The 16,078-nt window shown below is 45.2% G+C and overlaps 1 protein-coding gene across 1 annotated transcript in view; it reads left to right on the top strand.

The window, feature by feature from the left end:
* The window catches only part of ANXA2 (annexin A2), a 45,438-nt gene extending 29,694 nt beyond the window's left edge, over window positions 1-15,744 (top strand). Inside the window, exons 4-12 of the mRNA XM_012658031.1 lie at window positions 3,145-3,266; window positions 6,379-6,469; window positions 7,609-7,688; window positions 9,618-9,677; window positions 11,257-11,350; window positions 12,250-12,345; window positions 12,740-12,798; window positions 14,247-14,369; window positions 15,387-15,744. Coding sequence (XP_012513485.1) covers window positions 3,145-3,266; window positions 6,379-6,469; window positions 7,609-7,688; window positions 9,618-9,677; window positions 11,257-11,350; window positions 12,250-12,345; window positions 12,740-12,798; window positions 14,247-14,369; window positions 15,387-15,446 — 785 coding nt within the window. The 3' untranslated portion in view covers window positions 15,447-15,744. The remainder of the gene's footprint in view (window positions 1-3,144; window positions 3,267-6,378; window positions 6,470-7,608; window positions 7,689-9,617; window positions 9,678-11,256; window positions 11,351-12,249; window positions 12,346-12,739; window positions 12,799-14,246; window positions 14,370-15,386) is intronic.
* The last annotated feature ends 334 nt before the right edge of the window (window positions 15,745-16,078 follow it).

Below are 16,078 nucleotides of genomic sequence, written 5' to 3'. Positions count from 1 at the left end.
AGAAAGTTAGAAAGGAATAGGGAATAACAAAAACAACAATAGGTGCCACTAATTGAGTGCTTAGTTTGTGCCAGGCACTGTGCTCAATTCTTTCCACGTAACAACTCACTGCATCTTTATGACTTCTGCTGGCTCTTGATAAGGTGTTTCTAATTTAATCTTAGGACATTAGCCTCCACTGAGGATTGATCCTAACAGGCTCCTCTCATTCTTAAAATATATACTTCAATTCTTAAGAGCTTTGCAACAAATGGGCTTAGTTGGTAGTACATTTGGTCTACAAGGCTATCTTCAACACGCCACGCTCCTGCTATTTAAAAAGCACTTTGTGTGCTTTTTCCTTTGCTTGTCCGCTAGTGGTTAAGAAACAACTGGCACTTGTTCATCCTTTATTTTGTCGCAGTGTTAGGAAATTTTATTTTTAAGGATGTGCTGCTTTATTTTTAACTTCCTGCTATTAAAAGCTTTTGATTTATTCTTGGATGGTGCAGTAAGTGTGGCTTCCTGCAGCTCCCGTTTGACTTACGGCTTTTCACTCATAGCCACAGCAGAGGTGAGCTGGAAGCTTTCTGGAAGAGACGGTTCTGCCCTTGGGGTTGACGTCACCAGCAGCGTCCTGGGAATTGCAGGTCAAGCCTTGCTATAGTGCTCTCCCCTGCCCTGCACAACAGTTGAAAAGGACATAAATAGGAAAGCATCTGGCTTCTTTCATCTCGTGTGCATTAAAATTCTTTTTCTAGTAGACTTATATTAATCTTCCGTAGCAAGGCATAGAGGGAAGTGTTTTATGTCTCCAGTTTCCCAAAAGGATTTGTGAGCTGGGAGAGCCAAGTTCCCATTGGAGTAAAAGGCCCAGCTCTTTGAATGGTAGGCAAGAAATTGATCTTTCAGCTGTCACTCACAGAATATGGTCTTGGAATACACTTGGGTGTGTATACACAAGCACACACAGAAACAGAGAAGCCTGGATCTTGGTTTCGAATTGGACGGATGAAGAACAAAGCTCTCAGACACCCTTTTGGAGGGAAGATATTACCAGAATCACGACGAGGTTCAGTGACCTCACAGGCTTCGCTGAGTGCGGGGCGCAGCTCACCATCCTGCTCATTCTTTTTTTTTTTTTTTTTGAGACAGAGTCTCACTGTGTTGCCTGGGCTAGAGTGTCGTGGCGTCATCCTAGCTCACAGCAACCTCAAACTCCTGGGCTCAAGCACTCCTGCCTCAGTCTCCCGAGTAGCTGGGACTACAGGCATGCGCCACCATGCCCGGCTAATTTTTTCTATTTTTAGTTGTTTGGCTAATTTCTTTCTATTTATGGCAGAGATGGGGTCTCGCTCTTGCTCAGGCTGGTCTCGAATTCCTGGGCTCAGGCAATCCTCCTGCCTCGGCCTCCCAGAGAGCTAGGATTACAGGCGTGAGCCACCGCGCCTGGCCCATCCTGCTCATTCTTGACTGTCAACCTTGGGCCAAGGGGAGCTGTCATCTTTTGCAAAAAGACACATAAATTATTTGAGATTGTTTCAGAAGGAAATCCGAGAAGCAGAACCTTATGGTTTCAAATGAGTTGTTTGTAAAACAAAGGAGAAAGACCTGTGTCACAGAGTACTTTAGGACGTGGACAGAGGTTGCCCGGGTGATGAGCATCGAGAGCTGGGCACAGCTGGCAGAAGCGGAGGGAAGCTGGGAGAAACGTGGGATTTTATGTTTCTTTCATGTTGCAGCAGATGCCAGATGCCAGGTTTCTCCATGGAGGGAATAGTTATGTTTTATTTATCAAACACTGCTGGTACTTTCGTTAAGTGCAAAGCTCTGTGCTGGACATTATAAGAAACAGGAAGTTGAACGCCCATAAGGAGTTTAGAATAGAAGTGGAGGAATTCAGTAGGTGCCCGAACGCTATTTGAGGTTTGAACAGAGAATGGGTAGAGGGGAGCGTCAGGGGCAGGCTAAGTTTGGAGTGACCTAACCTCAAAGTTCCAAATTGGAAAATCAGTGTCGTAATTGGGAGCTGTTGCTTTTAAAATCCTCTCCTAAGTGCTGTGTGTACCTAGGACAACGGGAAGCAGGAGAAAATAGGTGGGGAAAGGCTTGGGCCAGATGATTTCTAAGATCCATGTCAGTCCTAACATTCTTGACATCAATGAATGATTCGAGATGATTGTCTCTGAAGCAGGCTGCAAATCACCTCTTATAGCCTGCCAAGAACCTCTAGGGGCTAAACATTGTAGATGCCGTGGGTGTTATTACAAGGCAGGAGAGAAATAAAGAAGGGAGAGAAGAGAAGGGGAAGAGTGAAAAGAAAGAAGAAAATTATTAAAACAGAAGAGTTCAGCCATCACCCATGACTTATAGGAAGTTTAATCCTGAGGAAGTATGTCAAAAGCCACATCGAATTGGGTTATCTGTCTACATACATAGGTGCTGACTCAGACCTCTGACTTAAAATCTTGTGTTCACGGTGACAATGGAACCCCTAAGAAATTATGTGCAGCCAGGAATTCAAGGGGGTCACTAGGGGGCTTTAGTTTCCTATCAACTCCATTAACGCCATCCCAATTGGGTGTAGACAAATACTAGATGTTTTCTCAGTATTAGATGAAGTATTTGCATAGGAGAACTTCATGACCCGACTTCCAGCTATGTTGGGGCCTCTGGTTCCTTCTGGTGACTTTGGCTCCTCGAAGATGTGGAGCAGCTGCACAAACACACCTTTTGCAGGATAGCAGCAGACCGTGAGGACTGCTTCCTAGGAGGCTCTGTACCCCCCTCTCAGCGGGGGCCTTGACCTGGGAAGGTGCTCCGGCTTGCACCAGGTGGTACCGTTTTCAAGTGCATTGTGAAGCGCCTACACACACGCCCTTTTTGAGGAATTGCGTACTACTCCAGTTTCCTTCTAATGATTGGGGGAGAAGGCCAAATCGCCTTGGATTTTAAGGGATTTTGGTAAAGCAAAGCACAATCTGTATGTTTCTAGCATCTGGGTCTGTTGAAGGGGACGCAATTGAGGGAGTTTGACCCGAGACTCCAGAGTGGTCAAAGACTCATGATCTGCTTTACAAACACATCTCTCTTACTTTTGTTTTACTCACCAGTTCTAAAGTGAGTATTTGTTACTGACCAAGTTTTCCGTATGATTGCCTGTTTTTCTGAAGGAACTTGCATCAGCGCTGAAGTCAGCCTTATCTGGCCACCTGGAGACGGTGATTTTGGGCCTACTGAAGACACCTGCTCAATATGATGCTTCCGAGCTAAAAGCCTCCATGAAGGTAAATGCGTGTGAGATGTCATCTCTGTCAAATCTGCTATTAACATTTGTGAATCCCAGCATTCTAAATGTTAATTAGGTGATTTTCAGTTTTGTTGAATTCTCATTTGTAACCATATTTTTTAATGAACTGAAGCTATAAGTCTTAGGATTTGTACCAAAAATATTTCAATTACTTGTTTTAAGACTGTAAAGAAATTTCATGGTGCTGAGAAGTCAGTTACCAGCTGCTGCTACTCGGCACCTGGGCAATTGGAATACCATTTGGGAAAACTACTTCCTTGATTACACTTCCTCCTTAAAAAAGATATGTTGTGGTATTAAGGCAAAAGAAAAACTCACAGCTTTTGTTAAGTGAAGCTTGCAAATTCTGCCCATATTCTCGTGGGTGTTTCTTCCTCTGATCTGCCTGTCAGTCCCACAGTGTGCTTCAAATTCGTGCAAAATTAGAACATCATAGTGCACACAAGGGGTGATTTCCGATTAGGAAGGGTAGCTGAGTTTAGTTCAAAGTCTTGTAGCACATTTGATCTTTTATGTTTTTCTTTTGCAAAGTTATTTTGAACATGAAATTTTAGGTTCAATTAGATAGTAAAAATTCCAGGTTGGAAACCCTTTGAATTTCGTACCTATCTAAAACACCAAGTTTTTAATACACATGCTAGATGCGTACACATAAATGTATGTTAGAGCAGAGGGTGTGAATTCTTTTCATAGTGGGCGCCTGCGGCACTTTGAATAGTCTGATACTGCCCTCTGCTGATAAAACTGGGTAAAGCCTCTGCGCAGTTGGGGGAAGCCATATTTCTGATTTTTTGTTCTAAGTCCGAGTGTGTTTTCTGTGACGCCACTGTTCCTGAATTATGAACAGACGGAGCTGTAAGCCTGTCACCAGAGCTAATGTCACGGTTCAGTTATCATCCTTTCCCCAGAGAGCACGTCGGGAGTGAGACTGCCTCACACACCGGCCATTTCCGGGGACTGAACTTGATAGTTCAGAGCTGCTGAAAGATTTTGTTAAGTCTCTCTCTTCCTTCAGTTCTTCCGCTTAGCTCAAGCTGTGCTCGGTTCATTTGAGCAGACTTGCGCTGAGTTTCCTGTGTGAACTGTACTGCAGGGAAGGTATAATTAAGAATGATGAAATGTCAACGACATTTAATGATCCTGTTTGGTAAAGATAGCACTCCTGAAAACTGAGTCTTTGGACCTTTGGAGGCATGTATGGTCTGGCTTCTCCTGGGTTTCTTCTGACCGTCAACACTTTCGATCGGTTTATCTTATTTTCGTCAAGAATCCATTTAGACGTGATTTGTATGGTTTTCCTAGTATCTGTTACTAGGTATCAGTGACTTGAAACAGACTTTGTTTGAGCTGTCAGGCACTGTTGTAATCTATGTAATTGGGCCCAATGAAAGGTGCTTTAACTGCTAAATCTTTGACCTTATGCCAGCTCTTCCATTAGCTATTACAGTTGAGTACCCTTCTGAAATCCATAAAGCTTGAAGTGACATTAACTGAACTATGCTTTTTTAAAAAAAAATCTGTTTTGACTTCTGGCAATACCAGTGGCAGTATCTGCCATATGTTCCAGTAGAAGTTGCCCGTGTGACAGGAATTGTGGACAGTCTGTGGAAAGCTTGGGCCAAGTGTTGGAAATTGCCAAGGTCACCTTTGAATGTAGATGTAAAAACACTATTAGAATTCTCAGATATTACCACTGGTATATCAGTGATGGAAGGAAACAAATCTTACATTATTCTGCCTGTCTTGCATTTCTACAATGTCAGGGTATAGTATTTCTTCCAATGCATGAGTTATTTTTAGACTGTATTTCTATCATCTTTGAGATTGAAAAACTGCCCCTCCCTAAAATATTCAAAGATGCTCAGTAGTCATTTTATAACATTTGTATAGAATGCTGTGTGGACCTTTTGCTAACAAGGGAAGAATTTGGGGCTTTGCTGAAACCTCTACAAATCGTGATTAAAAACTGTGGTAGAACAGCCATTGGCTCAAAGATTAGATTAAGAATAAAATTCAAAATTAACCATTAACCTGAGGCTTAGCTTATATTACACAGACTACTTTTTCAGGAGCGTATAAAATCTAATAAGTTTAATTAATAGCTAACACACTTTTCATGTGGATAAGTAAGTTTCTTATTGTATTAACACCTTATAATTGATTTACATTTTAAACAGTTGTAATTCTACTTAGTTCAAAGTGATATTTCCATATTCAGAAAGACAAGTATTGAAGAATCCTGATTATTAAATCTTGACTTTGATCATGAAGCCAGCTTTGAAATACATGTTTCATTGAGTCCTTTCAAGCTATCTGGCACGCTCAAAAGTGTATATATTAAATTTGAATACATCACCCATCAAATTCTTATTCCTTAATAAAGTGTTGGTATCTAGGTTTATTTGGCACTTCATTATTTCCTTTTGCTTCCCTAAAATGCCTGAAGTGTGCATAATAATCAAGCAAAAGTGGAAGTAGAAGAATGAAATTTTTAACATTAACCCAATTTTACATTTCAAAGAGGTGAAGCTAAAAATTTTATCTTAACTATACCTTTCCCTAGTAAAAAGACTTACTCTAATGATGCTGGCTGCAGTTGACAACATACACTTTCTATATTCCCTTATTTTAAATTAGTGAGAAGAATTGTTTAATGAAGAACATTCTCATCTATTAAAATAGTGGGTGGTTGTTACAGAAAATGAAAAATAAAGAACAATAGGAAGAAGAAAAAGTTACTTTTTATAAACCCATCACTAAAAGGCAACCACTTTCAACATTGTGGCATATTGCATTGCTGCCTCTTCCTGGTCACTCTTTTTTTTTTTTTTTTATTAATAACATAGTTGAACTCCAACATGCCACTTTTATAACAGCTTGTGCTCTGGGGAAGCATTTTTTAAAGGAATAGAAAATACCATTACTTTATGCTGAGGAATGTAGTGCAGATTCTTCAGGGAGGATGGGGAAAGGAGAATGCTAAGGCACCCACCCAGTCCCTGTTTGCAGTTTACTTGATGGCGATCAGAGAAGTGGGCTAGTGGTGGGGAAGCCGTTCCCTGCTGACGTTCCTTCTTCCTGGTTCACAGGGGCTGGGAACCGATGAGGACTCCCTCATTGAGATCATCTGCTCCAGGACCAACCAGGAGCTGCAGGAAATTAACAGAGTCTACAAGGAAAGTGAGTACCCCTATTTCTGTGATCCTTTCTCTCAGCCAATTCTGTGACTCCATTGTGGTTGCATGATTTTGTGTTCAGGAGAGGATGCCCGGATTGTAGGTATGCAGAAGTGCCTGCCACCTCGACCATTCAGGCGCGGTTGGCCATGGTCAAGGTCTCTCTCTGTCTCCTCCTTCTGGCCTGTGTTTTGAGTATCACATTCCATTAGAACTTCTGCAAAAGGCTAGACAGGAGGCCAAGAGAGAAAACAAAATTTATTTTTAAAAAATCTGATGAGGAGAAGTAGAAAGTATTATACCGGGATTCCATTTATTGGGTGCTGTTCAGTCTCTCCGAAAGAGATTCCCAGTTCTGGACTGTGGACGATTGAAGAGTGAATGCCAGAGACCCCTGTGGGCCTTGTACACTAAGCAGTATAGGAGGCTGTGGGTAGGAAAAATAATGCAACTTACATTGCTACTGCATTTTTCCTTTTTTAAAAATTGATACACATCATAGTTGTACATATTTTGGGGATATGTATATTTTGGTGCATGCATACAATGTGTAATGATCGAGTTCGGGTAATGGGGATATCCATCACCTCACCCATTTATCTTTTCTTTGTTTTGGGAACAGTATAATTCATCTGTAGCTACTGCATTTCAATATAGATGCTATTTTGAATACTGAAATACAAATTCATTTAAAAGTATTATTTAATTCTTACTAGTTTTTGCCATTGTGCATTTTCTCAATCAATGGATAATAAAGCACATTTGTGTGTGTGTGTGTGTGTGTGTGTGTGTGTGTGTAGCCCTCCAAATTTTTTGATGTTCAAAATGAATATTTATAGTCAAGAAGGTTGGGAAGTAGTTATTTTAACTACAAAAGAGGTCACTGATCAAAGGTGAACCTGAAGATCCCTGATTGGATCTAACCCTGTCTGTCTCTTGTCACTGATGATCACTCTGGCTCTGATATGGGGGTAAAAACCATTCTGGAGAATCTGCCCTCAGTGTGGGGTTAAGGAGCATGGACATGTCCAGCTGACACAGCTGTTCTGCTTTTCAGAGTCTTGGTGGGGAAGGGCTAATTGGGGTGGTGGGTGGCTGGCTGCATGGGCAGGAAGCATAAAACTGGATGTGTTATTTTCCAAGTGTACAAGACCGATCTGGAGAAGGACATTATTTCCGACACATCTGGAGACTTCCGCAAGCTGATGGTTGCCCTTGCCAAGGTTGGTTTCCTGGTTTATTTCTTTACCCTTGCTTCCTCCCAAGCAAGTCACGTATATCTGCAGTCCCCAACCCCTGGGCCATGGACCAGTACCAGTCTGTGGCCTGTTCGGAACTGGGCTGCACAGCAGGGGGTGAGGGGTGGGCAAGTGAAGCTTCATCTGTGTTTACAGCCGCTCCCCATCGCTGGCATCACCGCCTGAGCTCCACCTCCTGTCAGATCAGCGGTGGCATTAGATTCTCAGAGGAGTGCAAACTCTACTGTAAACTACACATGCAAGGGATCTAGGTTGCACACTCCTTATGAGAATCTAATTCCTGATGATCTGAGGTGGAGCTGATGCACTGGGGGAGTGGCAGCAAATACTGATTATCATGAGCAGAGAGATTTGACTGCACAGAGACCATAGTAAATGAATTGCTTGCAGACTTGTATCAAAACCCTATCAGCGAGTGGCAAGTGCCAATGTAATAATAACAGAAATAAAGTGTACAATAAGTGTGATGTGCTTGAATCATCCCGAAACCATTCCCCTCCTCCCCCGTCCATGGAAAAATTATCTTCCATGAAACCAGTCCCTGGCGCCAAAAAGGTTGGGGACCGCTGACATACCTCATTTTATACTTGGGAGTGAATTAACTAAATCCTCTGCTTGCATCAGAAATTCAGCTGCATTTTTGACAGAGGGTTTGCACTGCCACCGCAGAGTTGTCAGTTTTGTATAATAGGATTTCTTATCCTGCAAAACCGCATGGACAAGTGGACTTTGGGGGCCAGAGGAGGACTAGGCGGCTCTCAAGTCCTGGCCTGGATTCATGTGCCAGCCCTGACCGCATGACTTAGGGAAGGTTGCTTTGCCTCTGTGGGTGGCTGCACAGGACCCAGTGGGAAGTGACCCTCTCGTTCACTTCTCCTGCTCTCAACTTGCCCATGGAGCCCTTTTTCTGCAGGGGGGCGGGTCTTTGCAGAGCCAGTTGCTAATGTTAGCACAGGAACATGGAGGAAAGGCATCTCCCCTGTGAGTCCAAGTTCTGGCCGGTGTGCAACGTAATGCCTACTTGCCAGGGGAGGGAAGAGCAATTATTTTCTCAGAGGACCGTGGTGACGCGTGACGGACAGTGTGCAGCGTCCCGTGCACTCACACTGCCACCACTGCCGCAGCTCCCTCGCTCTGCCCTCTTGCTCTCCCACCTGCCCCGGGTGGTAGCACCATGGACCTTTCAGAAATACACTTTCACTATTTTACTCCCCTGTTCAAAACCCATTTCTGCTACATCAAGTCCAGACTCTCAAATGCCTTTAAGGTTCTCTGAGCCCTGGCCCTCCCTCCCTTCATCTTCTTTGCTAGGATTCTCCTGCTCAGCTCTGCCTTGGCGGGGCAGCACCTCACGAACCCGTGCTCTGCCTGTGCTGTCCGGCTTGTGCAGGACGGCGCGCTTGCCCTCCTCTCCACTGGCCACGGCTGACTCACTGGTCAAGGTTCAGCTCAGGCCCTGCCCTGGTGTCCACACACTCCGCCGACTCCACTCTCTGAGTTCTCCCTTCATTTGCACTTCACGTCTTAGTGCTGCAGATTATCATGGTGTTTTTCCATTTGTTCTATGCTTATTTCTCCATCTGGCTTGTAGCCTCTCTGAGGAAAGGAACTAAGTCTCATTAGCTTTCTGGGGGGACAGGAAGGAAATTCTTCAAGGTGCTTAGCCCAGGACTGGGTACAGAGGGGTCGATGATGGCAAGGGACAGCACCCCCCGCCCTGCCTCAACTATTTTACCATTTCCTGGTCTTATCTAGACCTCAAAGTGAAGAAAAATTTTAAATGGCTGTTTGTTCAGGAAATTAAGTAATGGCTTACATAAGTTGGAGAGAAAATGTTTTCCATTTAAAATATGCAAAGAAATAGATTTGATGTCCTTAATTTTTTTTCTGCAGGGTAGAAGAGCAGAGGATGGCTCAGTCATTGATTATGAACTGATTGACCAAGATGCCCGGGTAAGTGCTGAGCTTTTTGCTTTGGGCTTCTGTTTTCTGGTAAGTCTCTGGAGAGTCTGTGCAGTAATCTATTCCTGTGTAACAGATCACCCCAAACTATGGCTTAAAACAACAGACATTTATTATCTCTCACTTTCTGTGGGTCAGGAATTGAGGAGTGGCTTAGCTGGACGGTTCTGGCTCAGAGGCTCTTGTGAGGTTGCTGACAAAATGTTGGCCAGGGCTGCAGGCACCTGAGGGCTTGAGGGGGTCAGGGGATCTACTGCCAGGTGGCACAGCCACCCACACAACTGTTGGCAGGACACCTTGGAATCGCTCCATGGAGGCTTCTCTGCGGGGTTGCTCGAGTGTCCTCACAACATGGCGGCTGGCTTTCCCTAGAGCTAGTGATCCAACAGAGAGAGCAAGGAGGAAACCGCAGTGCCTCTTATGACCTAATCCCAGGAGTCACACATTGTCACTTCTGTCATAGTCTTTTCATTAGAAGTGAGTCACCGAGTCTAGCTCATAATCAGTGGGAGAGGAATTGGGCTTCACCTTTGGACGGGAGGAATATCAAAGAATATGTGGCCGTATTTTAGGCCCGCCACAGTCTGACAGCAGTATTTATTAAAAGATATTCCCTTATCATGCGTGTGTTAAGTACAGGATCAATACCTGGCTTGTGTATGCTCATTCAGGCTTTGCTTGCATGGAAGTACCAGTCTGTGCAGGGTGTGAGTTGGCTGTGCACACTCGTGTGCATGCACTTCCACGGAGCAAGCACGTGGGGAGGCAGAGGAAGATGGTGACAGCACAGCGAGGGACAGGAAGGCTCAGTCTCCCCCCTGGTGGGGAGAGGGGAGGGCAGCAGAGGCCCTTCTTTTCCAACTGAATAGTGCGTTTGCTGGTTGTAGTTCCATAATCTCTGAGAACTGTTTGTTAGGCTCATTCAGACTGCTATGGACGATGTCCCTTACTCAGTTATCTCAGGGCATGTCATAACAGCTGCAGAGAAAAATTCATTTAAATTCATTTTTAGTTTTAAAATTCAACATATTCCACAAAGCACTTTTAGCAGGTGGTAGAGGAGGGTTTTAAATAAAATAATAGAAGTTGGGATTTGCAGCTCCCAGATGGTGGACGATCCCTGAACGGCTATCTGCTTTTGCATCACCCTTTCTTCCTCTGGCCCTTCCTGCCATTGTGACCATTACTTGTAGCCCCTAAATTTTCCAGAAACTGAAAGTGAGATTGGACCAGCTCCTTTTGTAGCTCGGTTGTTTCCTGAACATTTGATGTCTTTCATATGAACAGAAGCTCTTGGTCCTTCCGTTTGTGTTCGAGGAAGGAGATCGTATGGCACCGACCTCATGAACAATCTGCAGTCTCATATTCTATCTGTTTGTGCCTCAGGAAGACTGCTTGTGATCAAGACTTTTGACCTAAACAGCACATTTTTGCCCACGTCTGCAGTGCAGTCATCCTTTCTCATTTGGCGTTTTGAACGTGTACAGTGTTTTGGGTATTTTGCATGACATTTTTTATGCCCTTGCTCTGGATCGTGTAGTTAACTTCCCCTGGTTGGTTGTACTCGTAGGATCTCTATGACGCTGGAGTAAAGAGGAAAGGAACCGACGTTCCCAAGTGGATCAGCATCATGACCGAGCGGAGTGTATGCCACCTCCAGAAAGGTGGGCACTGTGCCGAGGGGGTCTTAGTGCCTAGGTGCTCTCAGGCGGCCAGGCGGGTGTCTGCGCTGGGGCTGGGGCTGCCAGAACAAGGTTCACTTCCATTTGGCACTCTCATGGGCCCACCCATTTCCCTCACCGAGTCCACTCCCCCTCCTCTCCCGTTCTGGATCCTTGGCTCCCCCAGGTAGTTTCCATGTTTGGTGCTTTAGCTTGCTGCCCCTTCTTGTCTGATGAGCATTTTATCTTGCCATATTTGTTGACTTTACTGGGTGCCACGTACCGTTTCTTGTGGCTTTCAGATGGAATGGGTTCCACTCAGGGAAGTTGGAGATGGTCAAAATGTTTGGCCTGGGCAATGCCATTCAGGACACGTGCAGTGGTGCAGCTGTTCCAGGACAAACTGGTGTAATGTTGGCTCTAGTCACCGTGGCAACCCTCTAGGATGCTATGTTCATCCTCGGTGTTTTTTTTTTTTTTTTGAGACAGAGTCTCACTCTTTTGCCCGGGCTAGAGTGAGTGCCGTGGCATCAGCCTAGCTCACAGCAACCTCAAACTCCTGGGCTCAAGCGATCCTCCTGCCTCAGCCTCCTGAGTAGCTGGGACTACAGGCATGCGCCACCATGCCTGGCTAATTTTTTCTATATATTTTTAGTTGTCCAATTAATGTCTTTCTAATTTTAGTAGAGATGGGGTCTCGCTCTTGCTCAGGCTGGTTTCGAACTCCTGAGCTCAAACAATCCGCCCGCCTCGGCCTCCCAGAGAGCTAGAATTACAGGCGTGAGCCACCGCGCCCAGCCGTCCTCGGTGTTTTTTTAATCCTGGTGCATAACTGTGTGGGTGACCATTGACAGCTTTGACTGGTGGCTCTGATCTGATAACGATGTGTTGCTTTTCCTTAGTATTTGATAGGTACAAGAGCTACAGCCCTTATGACATGTTGGAGAGCATCAGGAAGGAGGTCAAAGGGGACCTGGAGAATGCTTTCCTGAACTTGGGTGAGTGACTGTGGCCCCCGCCCCTGGTGGACATCAGCTTTTGGTGGACAGTGCTGAGGCATCTTAGCTGTACACATTTAAGGATGTAATAGTGAAGAAGCGCCTAAACTGGTAGAACAGACTGTCGCCAGGGAGCACCAGGACGGCAGGAGAAGAGAGGACTGTGTTGGGGAAACCCACACGCACGTGGGTTTCTGCAGCCCTCAGCCACCAGCCCATAGCGGAGCTTAGTATTTCAGAGGGTTCCCGGATTTCCCTTAGCCTGTCCTGTCTTGCAGCCCATTTCTGTCATGTCAGGGTCATTTCTGGTTTGTGGCCTGGGATCAGCGTGTCCCATTCCACCAGTGGAGGAGAGACACGTGGCTGTAGCCCTGACTCTGCCTTCTCTCCGCAGTCCAGTGCATCCAGAACAAGCCTCTGTATTTTGCTGACCGGCTGTACGACTCCATGAAGGTAAGGGCGGCTGGCTGAGACGCCCACGTTTCCACACTAGGCTTTGGGGTTTAAGCTTTTCTTCTTTTGTGCCCCAAACCAAGTCTCCTTGACTAGTGGATGGAGAAGGGGATCCCTCTGTCTGCACGCAGGAACACAGTAGTCAGCTGTGGTTGTATTTGATGAGAAAACCAGAATCCATCTTCTCTCTCAGCTGCGTAAAGATGTGTTTGCGTGCGAGCAGAAAATAAAGTGCCGTGGGAGAGAGAAAATGCGAGATGGTCGTGGTGCCTCATCCCTGCTCTGGCTTTTCAGTGGTTTCCTCCTGTTTCCCCTAAAGCAAAGACAAGTGAGGAAGGGAGAGATCATTAAGCACCCACTATGCAATAGACACATGCTACTGTTTTACCTTAAAAAGCAACCTTGCAAAGCAACCTCTGAGGCTTCTGTGATTATCTTTACAGATAAAGAGACTGGAGCTCAGGAAGCCTCAGCTTGCTTGAGGTTACATAGGCCAGATTTGAACCTGTCTGTCACACTCCAAGGCCAGCCCTGCAACTCTCCCTTAAAGGAACCATCTCTTCCCACAGACCCCTCCCATTTTCCACGCCTCAGATGTGCCTTGTGTTTTCTAGGCTATTGCCGTTTCTTCCAGATGCATCTCCGTTGTCTGTGCAGCCTCTCTCCCACCTCTCCTTGGGTTCTGTATTGGATATGATCCCTTGATGCCTCTGGTCTGAGTCTCTGGCAGAGAACTCAGTCATCCTTACTGCTCGTAACACTCAGAAAAAAAAAGCGCATTGGATAAAAGCGCATTGGCGTGTCCTCTCTAAGCCCGGAGTGTCAGGAACCTTTTGTTACATATGTAAACTCACTGACCTCTCGAACCGAGCCTCGCAGTAGTAGGCATTTAGGACACGTGTATTGAATATACAGAGTGGGAATTTGTGCTGACTAAATCCTGGTGTGTTTGGAATTCCAAGATGCTCATTTTTCTTAAGGAAATAATTTCACTGTTGTGTTTGCAGCATCAAGAATTCAGATCAGTTCCATATGCAAAAAAATCTTACTATAGGCTGAGTAGCCCTTATCTGAAATGCTTGGGACCAGAAGTATTTCAGCTTTTGGATTTTTTTGGATTTTGGAATATTTGCGTATACATAATGAGATATTTTGGGGATGAGACCCAAGTATAAACACTAAATTCATTTATGTTTCATATACACCTTAGACACATAGCCTAAAGGTACTTTGATACAATATTTTAAATAATTTTGTTAATGAAACAAAGTGTTAAGTACTACGTGTGGAATTTTCCACTTGTAGTGGCATGTTGGTGCTCAAAAAGCTCTGGATTTTGCAGCATTTCGGATTTCAGATTTTCGAATTAGGGATGCTCAGCCTGTAGACTCTTTTTTAATGACAGCCTTCTCAGTGAATTTAACTTGGAGCATCCACTTGACTTTCAGGGTAAGGGGACTCGCGACAAGGTCCTGATTAGAATCATGGTCTCCCGCAGCGAAGTGGACATGTTGAAAATCAGGTCTGAGTTCAAGAGAAAGTACGGCAAGTCCCTGTACTCTTACATTCAGGTAAGGCCTGGCAGGTCGCCCTGCCGTCCAGAGCCCGGGGGACCCTGGGCAGGTGGCCCGGCAAAATAATGGCAGAATGGTGATTTTCTGTTCTGTCATTCTCTGGGGAAGAAATGCTGGTCGTCGAATATTGGGGATGTATTTTGAAAGCACCATTTACCGTTTGTCCTGGACTCCCATAGAATCAGGCAAATATTTTATATTTTCCACACCTGTTACTCTGCAGTGATATTAATATTAATAATTGGTGTTTATGATGATGATCCTGCAAGATTTGCTGACATCCTGAGGAGACCTGGAAGATATTTTACTCTATTTCTATGTGTTGAAAATTCTGTGATAGCCCTGACAACTTCAGTTCTCAGAACTCCCATCTCTCCAGTCGGTTTAGCCTCTGTCCATTTTGGAGTGATGGAACATTTGCATGGGAGGAGTGATGGTGTTCACAGTGGTACCACTGTGTGTGTTTCAGACAGGCTTTGCAATTCCCCTTGCAAAAAGATCCTGAAATTTCCAAGGGCATGTCCGTGGTTGCCAGGGATGAGTTTAGAGGTGGATTTGGTATCCGCAGGTTTATGAGGGCACATGTTTAAAGTTGGGGGACCAGTTGGACTCTTAGCAATTGTCTCCTCACCTCACCATAAGAATCTGGGAAAAGCAGAGTAAGGCAGGAGGGCACCCCATCCCCTTGGAGCAGGGAGGGTGGGGAGGAAAGCGGAGGCGCTTGCAGGACCTCGCTGCAGTAAGAGCAGCTCTGGCCACTTACGCGTGCAAAGCCTCAGCGCTTTGCATTCTCTCCACCCTGCAGTCGTAAGGGGACTTGAAAGTCTTCCCCATCCACTGCCCCGACCACACTCCCGGAGGGTCGCTGGCGATGGTTTGGGTGTGGGCAGGCCCTGCAGAGTCCATCTTTGTTGTGGGAGAGGCTCTACTGTACACTGAGGCTGCTTCTGTGTTTTTGTGGGTTTGGTCTTTTCTCTGACACTGCATTTCTTTTTTCTCCTGGGCCATTTGTAGCAAGACACTAAGGGCGACTACCAGAAAGCGCTCCTGTACCTGTGTGGTGGCGATGACTGAAGCCCGACCCAGCACGAGCATCCGGAAACGGTGCTCGCTACGCTTCCAGCTAACAGGTCTAGAAAACCAGCTTGCGACTAACAGCCCCCGTGGCCGTCCCCGTGAGGAGGATGTTAGCATTGCCCCCTGCCTTATCTTAGTAGCCTGAGCATTGCCTGGCCTTCTTGTCTAGCCTCTCCTTTTAGCCAAAGAAGTGAACATTCCAAGGAGTTGGAAGTGACGTCTATGATGTGAAACACTTTGCCTCTTGTGTACTGTGTCATAAACAGATGAATAAACTGAATTTTTACTTTGAAAATAAGTAAGTTGTTGGCCTTGCTTTCAGTTTAATTGTTTAAAAATTAAATGTGCAAAGGGTTATATTGTTCAGCTGGTAATGTTGTGCCTAGAGGAAGAAAGCTCTAGAATTGAGCTGTCCAACATGGTAGCTGTTATCGAGATGTGGCAATTTTAATTTAAATTAATTTCACTTGAATAAAATTAAAAATTCAGTTCCTCATCATCACCATCCTCATTTCAAATGCTCAGTATCTGCATGTGGTTAGCAGCTAGAGTGTCGGACATGCAGGTAGAGAACATTTCCATTACCACAGAATGTTCTGTGAGCAGCGCTACGTGCCCAGGGGATGAGA

This window comes from Propithecus coquereli, unplaced genomic scaffold (assembly GCF_000956105.1).
Source record: "Propithecus coquereli isolate 6110/MARCELLA unplaced genomic scaffold, Pcoq_1.0 Scaffold57, whole genome shotgun sequence".
Taxonomy (NCBI): Eukaryota; Metazoa; Chordata; class Mammalia; order Primates; family Indriidae; genus Propithecus; species Propithecus coquereli.
This window is presented reverse-complemented; position numbering and strand designations above follow the sequence as displayed.